This window comes from Conger conger, chromosome 2 (genome assembly GCF_963514075.1).
Source record: "Conger conger chromosome 2, fConCon1.1, whole genome shotgun sequence".
Lineage (NCBI taxonomy): Eukaryota > Metazoa > Chordata > Actinopteri > Anguilliformes > Congridae > Conger > Conger conger.
Window position 1 is genome coordinate 68,464,278 of NC_083761.1, and position 15,325 is coordinate 68,479,602.

The 15,325-nt window shown below is 43.8% G+C and overlaps 1 protein-coding gene across 4 annotated transcripts in view; it reads right to left on the reverse strand.

Moving 5' to 3' along the window:
• LOC133122919 (alpha-1,6-mannosylglycoprotein 6-beta-N-acetylglucosaminyltransferase B) overlaps positions 1-15,325 on the reverse strand; it is a 112,541-nt gene that overhangs the window by 80,904 nt on the left and 16,312 nt on the right. For 3 of the 4 annotated variants that reach the window (XM_061233196.1, XM_061233195.1, XM_061233198.1), the window contains one exon: positions 1,145-1,289. In XM_061233196.1, coding sequence (XP_061089180.1) covers positions 1,145-1,242 — 98 coding nt within the window. In that variant the 5' untranslated portion in view covers positions 1,243-1,289. Of the gene's footprint in view, positions 1-1,144; positions 1,290-8,456; positions 8,605-15,325 lie in introns of all 4 variants that reach the window. The other variant, XM_061233197.1, reaches the window with a different exon arrangement.

Consider the following 15,325-nt stretch of genomic DNA (forward strand, 5'->3'; position numbering starts at 1 on the left):
CGATTTGACTCTAAAGGCAGTCCAACCGATGCAGGGCTTGTATATTATTTATTTGCGTACAGCTGCAGGGTTGAGATGACTCCAGACAGGTAAGCATTAATTCACAGGCCAGTCGTGCTGAGTAGGCCAACGAACCCCAAAAAGCCACGTCCCCGCTGAGAGACAGACGGCAGATAATTACTGTATGCCGCGCAACACCAGCTATGCCAAACTATCTGGCTGCAGTCCGGCCTGAACAAAGATGGCGGATCGCTGCCGAGCTCTCAGGAGCCTTCCAGAAACGTCCTCCCTTCGGCGAGACGGAACGGTGTCTGAGGGCAGGCCACGGGCACAAATCAAAGGGAGGCTGCCTCGGTTCGACGAGCCGGGAATGGCACCGCTTTTAATGTAATTGAACAGCAGTTAATTATAAGTCTTAAAACCTACTCCTCCTCCTCCTCCTTTTTTTTCCCCTTGTCCTTCATTCTCTTTGAAAAATGGCCCCCTCCCCCACCGCCGTGAAAATGAACGATCAGCCTGTGTGGCAGGCAGGACCGGGGCCAAGTGCTAAACTGCGCTTTGATGTCAAAGTGAAAGGGCTGTCGAGCCGGGGGAACAAAGAGAGGAGAGGCGGGGGGCCCAGAGTGAAGGGAGACCCGTTCTGAAAGATGGTATCTCCTGCTCCCCACTTTACTCCGACAGGAGTCAGTCCGGCCGCCCTGACAAACGGGGCATTTAAAGTCACGGCCGGGCCGTTTTTTTTTACGGGCAGCATCGCAGACTGACGGAAAGGGGAACGCTCGTGACACGGAGCCAGGTCCATCACTGCTCTCTCAGGAATAAAGTCACAGTGGAGGCACTGTACATCTCTGTTCTGCAAGAAACACATTTCCCAAATGTACCCTGAAAGTACAGCAATGTTCTCTGTGGGTACAAATGAGTACATTTTCCAAGCAAGAAAAAGGTACAAATTAATGACATTTTACAGGCTAGCAGTACAATTGTATGTAACTATAGGATACTGCCCCAGCAACAATCATTTGTAATTTTTTTGGGCACTTTTCAAACCATTATTTCTGAGAGTGTACAGCCATTAGAGTCAGGAACGGACCTGTGGATAAAACCGTACAGAGTCAGCCTCCCGTCTGTCGGCCAGGGCCCCTACCTGTCGATGGCAGAGCTGAGCTCCTCCAGTCTGCGCGAGTCGCTGGCGTTGCCCAGCTTGGACAGGGTGTCGATCCTCTTCAGGATCACCTCCAGCATGTCGCTGATCTTACGCAGGACCCCACGGGACTCCAGCCCCCCCAGCACTGAGAGAAGAGAGAGAGAAAGAGGAAGACGGACAGAGAGAAAGATGAGTCAGGCGCCGGTACCGGAAGCGTTAAAGCGCTTCACAGGGAAATTCATGTGCTACTGACCTCCCTTCTCTAACCCACTTTCTGCATGTTATCAGCAGCCAGCTGGGCTAGCACGGTCTCTGCACCACATCTTTTGTGAAGCGGTGCCCTAAAATTGCTTTCGTGTCACTCACATTCCCAGACACACCACTGTCTTTTTTAACCCTCGCCACAGAACAGGAAACACGGAAAATGTTATGAAAAGAGAGGAGGAGGAAATTATTCTGACATTTTCTTCACCCACTCACTCTCGGTACCAATTATCCGTGACCGCGTGAGCCAGCCTGACCCAGCACGATGCTATCGCTTTCACCGGCAAATTAGGCAGGTCCAAGTAGCAGCAAGTAGGGGTCAGCAATGCCATTCTATTGCTACAGCGACTCAAAAAAACATCACGTTTCCAGCTGAATCATGAAACGGATAACAATAAGACACAATGCCACACGAACACAGTACACAATAACGGATCTTCGTGCAGTCGACATCGCTATAGATGTTTATAATTACACTGATCGAACTTTCATGTCACCTCGGGTATTCTGAGAGCCCCAGTGCCTCTCCCTGTGCAGAGAACAATGGCTCAGACAGCTGGTGCGCCCAGCTGGCTGGCGGGCAGGCGGGCCGGGGCGGGCGGGTCCTGGCAGGGCCTGGCAGGGCCCCTCCCGCGTCTCCAGCGTCGCAGCACAGAAAGGCCACGCCGCACTGCCCTGGGCCCCAGCCATACCGGCTGCCGATTGGCCAAGATGACCACAATAACTGATTATCACGCTGACTCAGACGTCCATTAAAAAAAAGAGGCGTAATAAATTTCCGCAGCAGAGTTATTTACTGAGGCCGGGGCAATCGAGCCCCGCTTTCCTGCCTTGCTTTCCTGCATCTGCAAATCACGCCTCCTGTCATTAACCTCGCTTTAAAGACCACGTCATCGACATCAAGGAGCTCCATCCCGCGCTTTCAGATGGTTATGAATCATGAATTATGAAGGAGGTGGTGAGAACATGTTGAACTTCCTTCCCTTCCATACATACGTTTTGGCACGCACAGCCACGACCCGACGTAACCGCTGGCAGCCTGCTCTCCGCGCGATCACACGTCGGTGATTGCAATAAAGTTTAATCAGAGCGAGAGGGGAAGACTCCAGACGCGCATACAGATGAGGAGATGCAGATGATCCAACGCTGATTAACTGAAACCCAGAAAACTGTCGACTCCACCACTTAAATTTACCATTCTGTCCTGCGTTTGCAGTTTCCATCATTCCTCCCTCTCCCCACCTCCGCCCCATTCCTGCATCTGTCCTATTCTGTGATTCCCGGGGGATGGGTGCTAATTACCTCAGACCCCAAGCCAAAGAGAGTACCACCTCCTGTATAAGTCTCCAGTACATAAATAAATTACTTAAATCAAGACTCGGTTCTTCATTCTTCTGCTGAATAATGAAATAATGAAAATGCGAGGTTCTGGAGCTCAGTGACAGTGAAGCAGAGCTCCCTGGAGCCAGTCAGGTGAGAGGAGTCCTGGTGAGGGGACCCAGGGACCAGAGCAAGCTGGCAGTCATTACCATTAGAATTCAGCTGAGGCAGCAGGTAGGAAATGTTTGTCACGTTTCAGAAAGGGAATGACATAATTTGCATTTCTCATCGTGGCTCCGTAGTTTGTCACATTGGATCACCTCACCTGCGGCTCCCTGAAGCAAGCCTCACTACCTCAGCCCACTGCTCCATCCCCTTCACCGCACAAACGCCATGACAACAGAGCAAAAAGGTCAAGTATTTGTTCTTTAGACACAGGCACAAACACAAAGGTCGTCTTTTTCTTCTTCTTCTTATTATAGAAACACCGTACAACTCTGCTGACTTTACCCCCTGCCGGTGTTCCTGTGTCTCTCTCTCTCCCCCTGTGATTAGGAGCCTCAACCAAATTAAGATGCTAATTGCCAGTATAGCCATGAATGAATGAATGAATGAATGAATCCGGAGCAGACTTGGGACTAGGCCCTACGAGTTGATATAGATTTTTGGGCCACTGTTCTTTGACTTTTTGAATGGTATTTGTACATGTAGTGTTTACCTTTCTTTTGTGCCCTTTTTGGTTTTAGGCCAGAGTACAATCCCTCTGAAAGACAGTTCTTCGGAAGTAACTATCAAGGGTTGTAGTCTACTGCGGGCTCAATTTTGGCGTGTGCAAACCACCAACTGTATGTATTTATGGTTTTGTGCATTGTTTTTGAAGGTCTATAATACATGTGTTTTGTATTACCCTATTGTATTATTGTAACTGTGCCCAATGTTATTGTAAAATGGGATTCTGGGAGAGAATCGGGTGCTCATCTGAGACTGAATGTTCATGAGGAGGTGTGGCCTCTATTCCTGTGTCTTGAATATACAGTATACAGTATACATATACAGTATAACAAGCATTTTCACAAAGTTTGTAAATGCTTGTTATATACCACTGGTTCATTTTTCAGAGAATGACTGGGCACACTTGTTTTTATTTTGCCGTTTTGGCCTTTGAAAAATGAACATTTGTGCAGCCTGGGGTCTGAGCTTTGTTTGCTTGCCATTGATCGAGGCTTGCAAATTCATGAGCTGGACGTTGCTCACTTGTCTTGTGTCGTCTACTGTATATGGCCTTTGCTTGCTTGCGATTTTGTTTACTCCCTGATCTGGACTTTGGTGCTAGCTTTTTATGGAATGTTTTGTTTCATCCAAGAGTTGGACTTGCAGAATCTAAAGGAGACTAAAGGAATAATGGCAAAATTAAAATAGACCATGGTCGTTCATGGACCATTTCCTGGCAGGTCCACATTCCACTTCTGTTTCTCATCACAAAATAATAGATTGGGCATACCATGGCCCATTTCAGCTTCAAGGTTCACTACATTTGCCATACCGTTCTTACTAGGCAATTGTGTAAGTGCTGCTGTGTAATAACTACCTCTCTCCAGCACATTCTGTGAAAAACTGTTGAAAATACTGATGAAGATAACCCTGAAACACAGCCCTATTCTGAGTGGAACTCGGCCCTATTGTAAATACTGTGCGTCTGCGTGGGTCCTGATGAGTATCACAACGTCTCATCCCAGTGCATCACTCAACGAGAGACGCTCTTACAACACACCTGACGGCGACGTTTCAGAGAGAGATTTTATGATTGTAAAATGTATACGGTATTTTAAAGAACGCTTATTCTGTCCTTATTGGCTGGTTTGAAAAGGGATTACTTAATGAGAACATTGTGGAATTGCCATCACAAAACGAACTTTAACGATTTCTAATTAAAAAACGAGCTGTATTACAGCCAGCAGCTTGGTTTGCTAAGAGGAGAATGACCCCCGCAGGGCCGGCTGCGAAGCTTTGGAATCAGTGATCAGGATTTGGACGCTGCTCAAGGAGTGAGAACCGGGCACAAAATCACCTGAATGTTGTAAAGGTCGCACTGCTACTCATCATAACTTTGTTTACAGAGGTTCGGTCATGGCAGAGCCCAGCAGACTGCACATCCAGTGGAAGGGTGAGTATGAGTATGACACAGTGTTGCAGTGTTGTGTGTTGCTTGTTTAATCACAGCAGTTTGGGGATCTACCGTAGCCCTAAAATTACTGGGTGAAAGAAAAAAATCATTATCAAATAACACAAAGTGTCAAATAACACATGATATAAACAATGAATCAAGAATTCGAAATTATGGCCCTAAACTGAGCTCACAGTGAATTGGAAAGAAAAGGGCTTTGATTGAAAACAGTTTCATTTATAACCGAGCTTGGAACACACGGTAAAGGTGATTCATTTGAATGAGTAAGGCGGAGATATCACCGGGCCTGCAGGGAGGCTGACTGAGAATAGCTGCCACCCCGCCACCCGCGTGGCAGTCTGCACCACGCACACTGAGCCATACTGTAACTGCGCTTCGTTTAAAGGAACTCTTCATTGGAGTAAGTGATCGCAGATTATGCGCATTAGCATTAGCGCTCCCCGGAGCCCCCTAGGATCTCATCGGGAAGTTCATTGTTTGCAATGGATATTGACTCAGCTGTCTGTTCAATACCGTAATGCTTTATCAACACACAGCAGTTCTGGGGAGTGCCGCAGCAAGCCAGGAGAGAATTAGGTATGCTCTGACCTCTGACCCTGCCCTGGAACATGCCGGAAGGGGCTGGGCGGAGCCCGTTCTCTCTGGCTGCACGACAGCGTTTCATGCTGCATTTCCCCTGTATTCTCCCCTCGTGGAGGAGCATGAATTAGGGATGCGCGTCATGCTCGCTTCCAATCTCCATATTGTCCTGGATATTTCAGTAAGTGAGCTTCTAATCTCGTCTCAGGCACAGATTCGCCGGTGGCACGGATTCTTCTCGCCTCCATGGGCCTCCCTCGGCCCACGGACCTGCCCAAACCGGTAATCACCCCCCCCCGCATCCCGTTCCTACCCGCATCACCATGTTCTCACTCTCTGCACGAACACCCCACTCTTGTTCAGCTCCAGACGCATGTTTAAACCGATAAAGTCATTTCATTACGTAGCAGCACAACTGAAATCTGTATCTGCCAAGCGCCGAGGAGCTACAGGGGGAGGAGTGGGCGTGTACATATGGAGTTGTGTCGGGGTGGGCAGCCAGGCAGGAACACCGCCACGAAAGAGGAGATAAAGCAGGGAACATATTGCTCTCTCGGTGTGCAATCCCTGATACTGTGCACGCATCTATGGAAGAAACCTAACCGTGAAATGATTTGGATTTTATTTTTTTCTCACTGTTTACACTACGGGCCCATTAGCCGGTAAACATCCATTCCATGCTTCTCAAAGGGAAGACTTCGCCCAAGTGCAAGATAGAGGTACTTGAGTTCTCCATTAACTGTTAAGGGGCCATTTTGTTCCGTCCTTGTGGAGAACAAGGCACACAAGAGCCCCTTCACATCCGGAGGGACGGAGGGGAGCAGAGGGTTCGCCCCTACATCTGGGGCCGCTCGTTCAGACTGAAGTGCTTACGCCTCAGCTGCGTAAGCTGCGGACAACCGTGACGATGGGAAAGGCCGTCGAGTGGTGCTCCAATGGCACAAGCAGGGCCACTACAAAGCGTTAATGAGTCCAATTTTCCTGAATAATTTTATGATCTCATCATTTAAGATTTCTTCCTAAATGAATGAACGATTTCCATTCATACGGTACGACGCTTTTCGTTTTTTAAATCAATAGGCTGCACTGAGCGGGATTCTTTTTCCCTCTGGGAGCCAGCTGTGACCCGTATTGAGCGCGGGCCTGCGTGGGACCAGCTGGAGCCCCGGCTCGGTCCTGAGAGGACGCTGGCAGACCGCGGCTCACATCCGCGCGTCTCCGTACCTTTGTGTGTCTGTTCTGTGTGCGGCGGCGCTGCCTCTCCGGCTGAGGCACCGGGCGGTGAGTCACGGCGAAGCCGAGCGGGAACGGGAACCGCCGTCGCAACCGGCCAGGGGCTGTTTGCATATTCATGAAGCAAAACATATTTTCAGCTTGACAATGGCAGACAAGGCCGCGGAGCGCCGATAGAGAGAGCGGAATTGACTTCGCTGCCACTTCATAAGCAATGAGCTGGACGGAATACTAATGTCGTCGCGAGAACACGCACGTACCCAAAACACGTGCGCACACGAACAAACAGACACGCACTCGCACGCACGCACGCACACAGACCTCTCGGTACTTTTAATTACGTCTAACATTAAATGCGTTTCTGCAATCTGTTTCTCACAGCAACGCCTTTTGCAATTAAGATACGGATTAGAAAGTGACATCTTAGTTCAGAACTAGAAGTAGTTCCAGTCTTGTCAGAGCAGAGAGATTAAATAAGGTAAGTAACATAAGATAAACAAGGAAAAATAAAGCAAAAATCTGTATTCCTCACCACTGCTGGATGTGGGACATAAATACATCCATTTGATAAAATGCAGCACTTGTGCCTCTGTGACTTCATTACATAAACACCAGGGACACATTGTACAGCAGGAAGAGGCCGTCCTGCCTGTGAACTGCACCGGTTTGCCGGGAGGCATTCAGCAGACGCTGAGGTGACTCTGGCACCAGGCTCCACATCACACTGTTGCTTTCTCTCTCATTAACTGCAGGCAATCCAGCGCACCGGGGAGACCTCCCAAAGCTCATACTCTGCATATTTCTGCTTTTAATTTTTCGAGGCAGTTCCACTTTCCCATTGTTTCACTCATGTCTTATGGCATGTTTCGGGGTTAAACGGGCCTGCCCGGCACACATCTCTTCAGGACTGTTTTCTGAAATTCATTCAACCATTATCTATGAGAGGAAATACGATTGTGCAATTGGATTCACGTTCTGTGTGTCTTTGCGTGAACTCCATTTCCTTCTCTGATAAAAGTCAAATGGACTGAACACAATCTTAGCACAAGGCTGCTTCCTTTAAAGGTGCATAAACCAGCTCATTGAGCTGCCAGAAAATTACTCCGATTTGCTCAATAAGGCTCTTTGCTAATTAACGACTCACAAACACTCGAAAACAGTGCGCAACGGAGTTAAGTAAATTAAACCAAGGATTTTAACATGTGGCCTGTGCCAACACCAAAAACATAAACAAATTAATTTCATAAATTATTACGATTGCTAACTGAGGCAGTCAAATGGAAATATGCTCCAACAAATACAGCTTAGGCCTCATGATTAGTTCTTGAATAAAAATATGATTAATCCAGTATTACTTTCAGTTGGCTTTGTCCTCACTCGACGTGCCGTTCTCTCAGTCAGATCCGAAGTGGGGGGAGGCAGTGCCCCACTCCTGCACATTCTGCTCTCTCACCTGCCAGGTGAATGGATTTACACAGCTCACAATGCACTAGTCCATCACGTTTCATTTAAGAATATTAATTAGTAGTAAGACTGATTGAGTTTCCATACTCCCTTCTAGACGAGGACAGAACTGTGTGAAATGGACTGACAAGCTCAGTCACTTATCCTTTGTGCATAATTTTCTATTCAACCCCCTGAGAGTATATTAAAAACTCTATTCTATTCCAGTGTTTTTTCACCTTTCTCTGCAGCTTCAATTAAGACCACCCCCCCCCCCCCCCCCTTTACCCAGTGTGTGCAGAATTGGAGTCGGTGAATCTTTGATTCCTCCTCCTCTGAAGACTCCGTTCTCAGCACAGATCAGAACCTCTCACTTTCAAAGCCACCGCAGAGACATCAGAACCCGAAACTCAATACCTCGTAATGCCTTCCTCTCCTAGAGTTAAAATAAACAAGCGCATTAGCTAAAACAGCCAGGATAGTTTCAACTGAACAACACTTCTTCTGCTGCTTCTGCTTGTTGTTCCATATGGACTACAACACCAATGTGTAAAAGTGTATACTGTTTTATTAATGGGCATGGCTATGGGTATAACCATATGGTTGCAATTACTGTTACTGAACACATGATACACAATGTAAGAACATCACATCAACAAGTATTTTTAGTACAACAGCAATAAGTTACAGTTAACGCTTTGCTAAAGCATACACTGTACACAAACCAAGGAAAGAGCCATACAGAGTCACAAACACAATGATTTTAGTTAATAACTTGCAATGGTAAGACATGCTGCAGTATTCAAAATGATATATCAAAGGATATACAAAAAGAGCAATTAGCATGACAAGGAGAAGGTTTTCAGACCTTCGGCATTTAAGGTGTGAACAGGTTCTTTGTGCAGAAGCATGAGCGCACGGATTGTGTCATTCCCACCTTCTCTCAAGCTGTTGCTAAGCACCATATATCGGGTTGCCAGTACTGCACAGCTAGAGCCCTCCCCAAGGAGGAATACTTTTGTATGTCCTGTAGAAGCATTGATTAATTAGTGTTGCTCTGGAGCCCAGATTTTTGGTGAAGTGTTTAGCTATTTTGACCTCTTTCTGACTGCCAGGTCAGATTTCTCTTCCAGATCATACAATCTCCCTGTGTTTAAGGGGATTCATAGGCAACTGCTTCAGCGGATAATTAAAATCCTATCTTTTTGTTGGCATTTGGTGGTTTTGGGCATCATGAAGTTGACTTGATACAGCATATGTGGAGTATGTAGTGCACCGTTTCCGAGGTGGATGTGGGTTTGGCTCTGTCTATTATTTTATTTTTATTTTTAAACATCACCATCTTTGGTTTCTTACTGAATGGTACAGCAGCCATTGTTCCATGAGCAAAGGCAGACAACTGCATATTGAATGCATTTTGCTTCATTTTGTGAAGGGTAAAGCCCAGGGCTATAGCCTATTCCAATGACACAGGCAGTATAGTAATGTAATAGTGCACAAGGCTAGTGTAAAACTGCACCCTTGAATGAAGTCAGTTATTATTTTTTTAAATTCACTTTTTGATTTTTAATTCCACTCCAATTTCAGGAGCTTGCATAACAAGTTTTGGCAGGTTGTATCAAAGGCTATTTCAGAAACCTTGAAATATGTCAAATATTTTGTTTTTACTTTCATTTTTCTGTCAGGCATAAATATGAAATTCATATTAAAATATGAAAATATGAAAGTCATATTCTGGAATCCAATTTTCTAAAGACATACTCATCTTTAACGTCGTCACAAGACATGGATTCATTTTATATAAACACATCCTCAGATGCTTACACAAATGCTATTAGCCTGTCACTCCAAACGTCAAGCCAGTTGCCCATAATTCAGCCAGACTGAAAAGTTGTAGCACTTCCTCCTTCAGCACTCAGCTTCTGTGCTTCACTATTTCCCCTGAGATAGCGTGCTGTCTGGAGGGGACAGCGTGCTATCTGGAGGGGCCGTGACTTCTTTTGCTGTTATTGTAACTTTTCTGTAATTATTGTGGGCCCAGGCAGTGTGTAGCCACAGTACTCCCCATCAGGGAGTGGCACTGCTAACACACACCACACGTTTCCTCCTGCTACAGGATGCCCCGCGGCTCAATGACCCCCTCAGTCACTGGCCCATAATCCTGTGCTAATTTGGGGAATGACCCACTCTGGGAGATTGCTACGGTGCTCTCTGCAAGACCCCCAAGTTCAGTCTCATACCCACATGACCACAACTGCTAAACCAGGAAAATAAGCAGCAACCATGCTACTGGTAATAATACTACTGTAAAAAATATATATATATTTAATGTCTGGTTCATTGTTGGCTATATATGTATGTGTGTACTGTACTATATGCGCATACACACACACACACACACACACACACACATTTCCAAAGAATTGGTCAATGGCTCGTATACTTGATGCAGTCATTTAATTTAAGGGCTATGCAACGATACATTAGACTTTATTGCTTTCATTTACTTTGTAAACTTAATTTTGCACAGCTAAAGTAACACAGAAACAGCTGTAATATGGAAAACACATATGCATGTAAATTCCAAGAAATACAGACTGTCTGTACTTTTTGTCTCGTTTTCATTTTTTGATCACACACCCAAATGACTTACTGTAAGAATATGGCAAAAAACACTCCCATTCCTTTATTTCCGGAGTGCACAGTAAACAGCATTTCTGCATATTTGATGTTATCTGTATAGCTTATGCATTATCAGCCAAAGGCCCCCTCAGATGTTTCTGTGAAGAGAATAATCACATCAATGCCAATGTGCATTACCATCGTAGAGATTCACACTGCCATAAAATGCAGGAGAGAAGGGTTACCCACAGTTTCTCTTGTGAGGAAAATAAAAAGTGACGTGTTCTGTGTCACCTGCATCTCCATCTGACCTGCTATTGTGAGGATAGACAGCACTTCTCCCAAAAACAAAATCAGCTGTGACAACAGCCTTTACATCCATCATTTTAATGATGCCACTCAGTGCCGCAGCTTTTCTTGGCTAAAAACACGAAAGACAGACAAAGAAACATTCAAAGGGGAAAAGGAAAACCGCAAATGCACTCAATAGAATATGGCATGTATTTAACCCTCCTGTTGTCCTCAGTGTGAAAGATTATGTGAGTTTAACAGCAGCAAAACCCCCAACATTAAATCCTTTCAGCCTGAAATTTGATTACTTTTCCTGGAGTGACCCTACTGTACCGCCAGAAAATGGTAAACATTGCCCTTTTTATATTTTATGTTAACCCCTTAAGTATCACCACTTTTCTTAACATGCTTGAAAATGACATACCCAGAATAAAATGGTATAAAACTATTCTTTAACCCTTTTGACTACAGGCATAATCCTGGTCTCTTCGGAAAGGTAACCCTTTGGGGTTTGTCTTACAAGAGTGAGAATTACTCTAAATATTAGTTAAGTTAGTGTAGCTCAAATACAGTGAAAGTGGAAGCTTTTTTTCTCACTGAAAAGATTTTCTGTTTTTGACTGAACATAGATTATTTTAGCTGTGGCTGGTGTGCTTAGAAACACAATGGAGCCAAGTCACAACCCTGGAAAATTCCATATCAAATTTGAGGATATCACCCAAAAATGAGCATTCTATATTGTTTTTTCTAATCTATGTCTAGGCAGTTTTCCAAAAAGGACATTTGGAAACTCAAGTATACAACACTTTTTATCCTAAGGGTTTGAACTCTGTCACCCTCCCCCTGCCTGTCTGCTTCAACTCCCTCACCTCGCAGCTCTCCTCAGATAGCAACAGGTCAAGTAGATCATAAAAAATAAGTAGAATAATCACAATAATACCATCTTGTATACTAATATATTCATTGAGGTCCATTGATTGACATTTTTGTCAAATACCCAACCCCCATCAAGTCAAGCACATTCCACAATTTCACATGCTACTTAATATTCAAAAGTAGACTGGCTGATACAGATAGAACTGCAAGTTTTAATGCTTTCAAGTGGTATAACCATTTTGATTGAAAATTGCACTGTGGGTGAAAAAAAGGAATAAATGCAAAAGACTTAAGGGGTTAAACCATCAGAGTGTAAAATATTGTCTTTGGTCTTTTTTTAATCAACCAGTTATGAAATCAGAATTATGATATTTTCTAGGAAAAATGAGTGGTGTAGACTGAAGAAATACAGTCTCTCTGGAGTCTGCAAAGTAAGAAAGCAATTATTGGATGAAAAATATTACATGAAAAGTACTGCATGAAAAATAAATGATCAATTTAGGGATTAAATTTGAGAAGAGGCTTTCAGCAGAAGGTCTGCCGAGGGTCATTTTGACCCCGTGAAAGCATAATATGAAGGCATGGTGAATATGGACAATTTAGAAAGGAAGGGATCTTCAAAGCACATTTGCACTTCAGTTATACTGACTTTCCTCCCTCTGTCTTTATCACCCCCCTCCCCACTCCAACCCTCCCAAATCTCTATTCTATCTCTCCCTTTGGTCTCAATAATACGCCCTTTGGCACATGTATTATCATCTGTCTGAGAGAACCTCTCCTAAAAGCTTTGGCAGAGGTCTCATAGTATGCTTAATGTTACACTTCACTGCCCTTTTATATTCATTCATTCTCTTGAATATTTAAGACTTCATTGACAGACTTCATACATGCAGGTTCTCTCTTACTAAGTACTGACTGTCTGGAATGGAAACATGACACAACAACACTATCTAGTACAGTACACAGGTGGGATCCAAACTCAACGTGTCAAAACAACCACGGGCATTAATGAAGCTTTGGAGATTCAAACGCATAAGAAAGTTTAAATGTTTTTTGCAGCTGAGTGGACAGAAAAGTTGCAAGAACGACCACTGGCATATAATCAATTTACTGTACGTTGTTTATCAAACTGCAAATAATATTTGTAATTGCTCCTCCAAACAAAACAATGGGCACTACTGTAGTCATTATGGCACTTTTGGCGGGGGCAGCATTAGCTCAGGAGGTAAGAGCTGTCATCTGGCAGTCGGAGGGTGAATGAGAGGCATTAATTGCAAAGCTTTTTGGATAAAAGTGCTATATAAATGCAGTCCATTTACCATTTACGATTGTTACATTCCCATCAATATGGTCAGAGTGAATTAGGGAATGCTTAACAATGAATGGATTAGGAGGCCTGAAGTTATCCGATGCTGGAAACACAACACAAACACACGCAGGCACACACACTCACACATACAGTACTGTGCAAAAGTCTTAGGCACCTGTATAACATTCTGTACAGACAAGATTCTTTCAAAAATAATACAGTGAAAGGTCCTAAATAAACATACTATACATTTTTACATGCACCACTTCTCTGAGATGCAGGACAGCGTTGGCTAAGTCAATCAGCAGGGAGGTTGTTCCAAGCATGTCACTTGCCACAGTGTCACAATGTTGGCTCCTTGCTTCTGATCTCAGACTGCCTTGATCAAGTTTTTATGTAAAAAGTAGTCAATTGCTTACAGTAATATGTTACTTTCTTTTAAATTTTATACAAAAAATGTCTCTGTAAAATTAAATCTTTTGGAAAATGAATATTTGGAAATCTCAAATGTGTTCTTTTATACTAACACACACAAAAAAATAAACATATATATAATAAAGTCTAGGGTGCCTAAGACTTCTGCACAGCACTGCACATATTACTAATAAAGATACAGCAGTTAGGAGTCAAACACACTTCACAAGGAGCACACGTGTATGCAGAAAAATAAACAATGCAGAGTCAGCAGAATGGACCTATTTACATTTTTCAATGCGCATTCTCTTCTGAGAACAGAGCAAACAGACAGATACCAAAAAGACATTCAGCCACTTGTCTAGCTGATGCATTCATAGTTTCACGCTAACTTAACTAAGTACGGTGGGCACCAGTCCAGCACACACACTGGCAGTGATAGAGCACCAGATGAGGGCCCGTCCCTGTGTTTGCAAGCCTGAGCACGGGAACAAGAAAGCAAGTTTCATGAATTCTGTGTCCCTCCCTTGAAGTGAACAGCTTTATTTTTAACCAAACCAACACAGAAGGTAGGTGTAGCTTGGAATCATTTAAGGGATTGGCAGCATTGTAAAATCGAATGTATTGTGTGAGAAGTATGGGATAAAAACAGTAGCAGGTGGTATTTGTTCAAATGTATCCAAGAACAACGAACAATGTTTCTTTATTATTGTTGTTTGTCTGAGAAAAAAAATAGTAGGCTTTTGTTTTCATACGGTTTAGTTATCCAAGGAAAAATCAGATAATATGGTTCATGAAGCGGGGCTAAGCATAACCGATTTTAGACTGGTAGACCTGGTGTACCTATAAGTTATACTAGTATAATGTTCAAAACTAAATTAAACAGTGGTTTGGTGCTTCATGAGCTTGTTCCTCCACAGCCCAATATAAATAAAATAAGATATGCGTGAAAGTGCACACACACCCACAGACACAGACACAGACACAGACACAGACACAGACACAGACACAGACACAGACACAGACACAGACACAGACACAGACAGACACAGACAGACACACAGTAGGTGCTCATGAGGCAAGATAGAAAAACATAATTTAAAAAATATTTTATCTCTACAAAAAACTATTGAATGGAAACCTTCATGTTTGTATTCAATATTGCTTTCTCAACAGAAGACATGCATTCAGTCTTTTCTTTGTTTCATTGCTTGTCTACACCTCATGTCTTTTCTCTTTAAAGAATCATATTTCATTTCTCACAAAGTATTAAAGACACAATAGGTAAGATTTTTGTGTTAAAACATTGTTACAAGACCATTGTAAATCCCTTCCGATCATTGAAACAGGCTCACAGATATGTTGACTCTCCCTCTGCCTGTGTTTATAGTCCTTAAATTCGGGTTAAAAAACATACAGTTGATGGACCGACACTCTGTACCAAAACATTGTATAACTGTACAATAATTCAAGTTCATTGGTTGAAAATTGATTCCAATTGCCACAGCCAACTGCGTTTCAACGTCAGCACGTTTACAGAGAAGGGGGAGGAATAAACAGTGTTGTGGTTTGAGGGTGCAATTCTTCTCTTGACCGTTAGAAGTCTGAAATTACCTATTGTACCTTTAAAAATACTTTCAGGCCA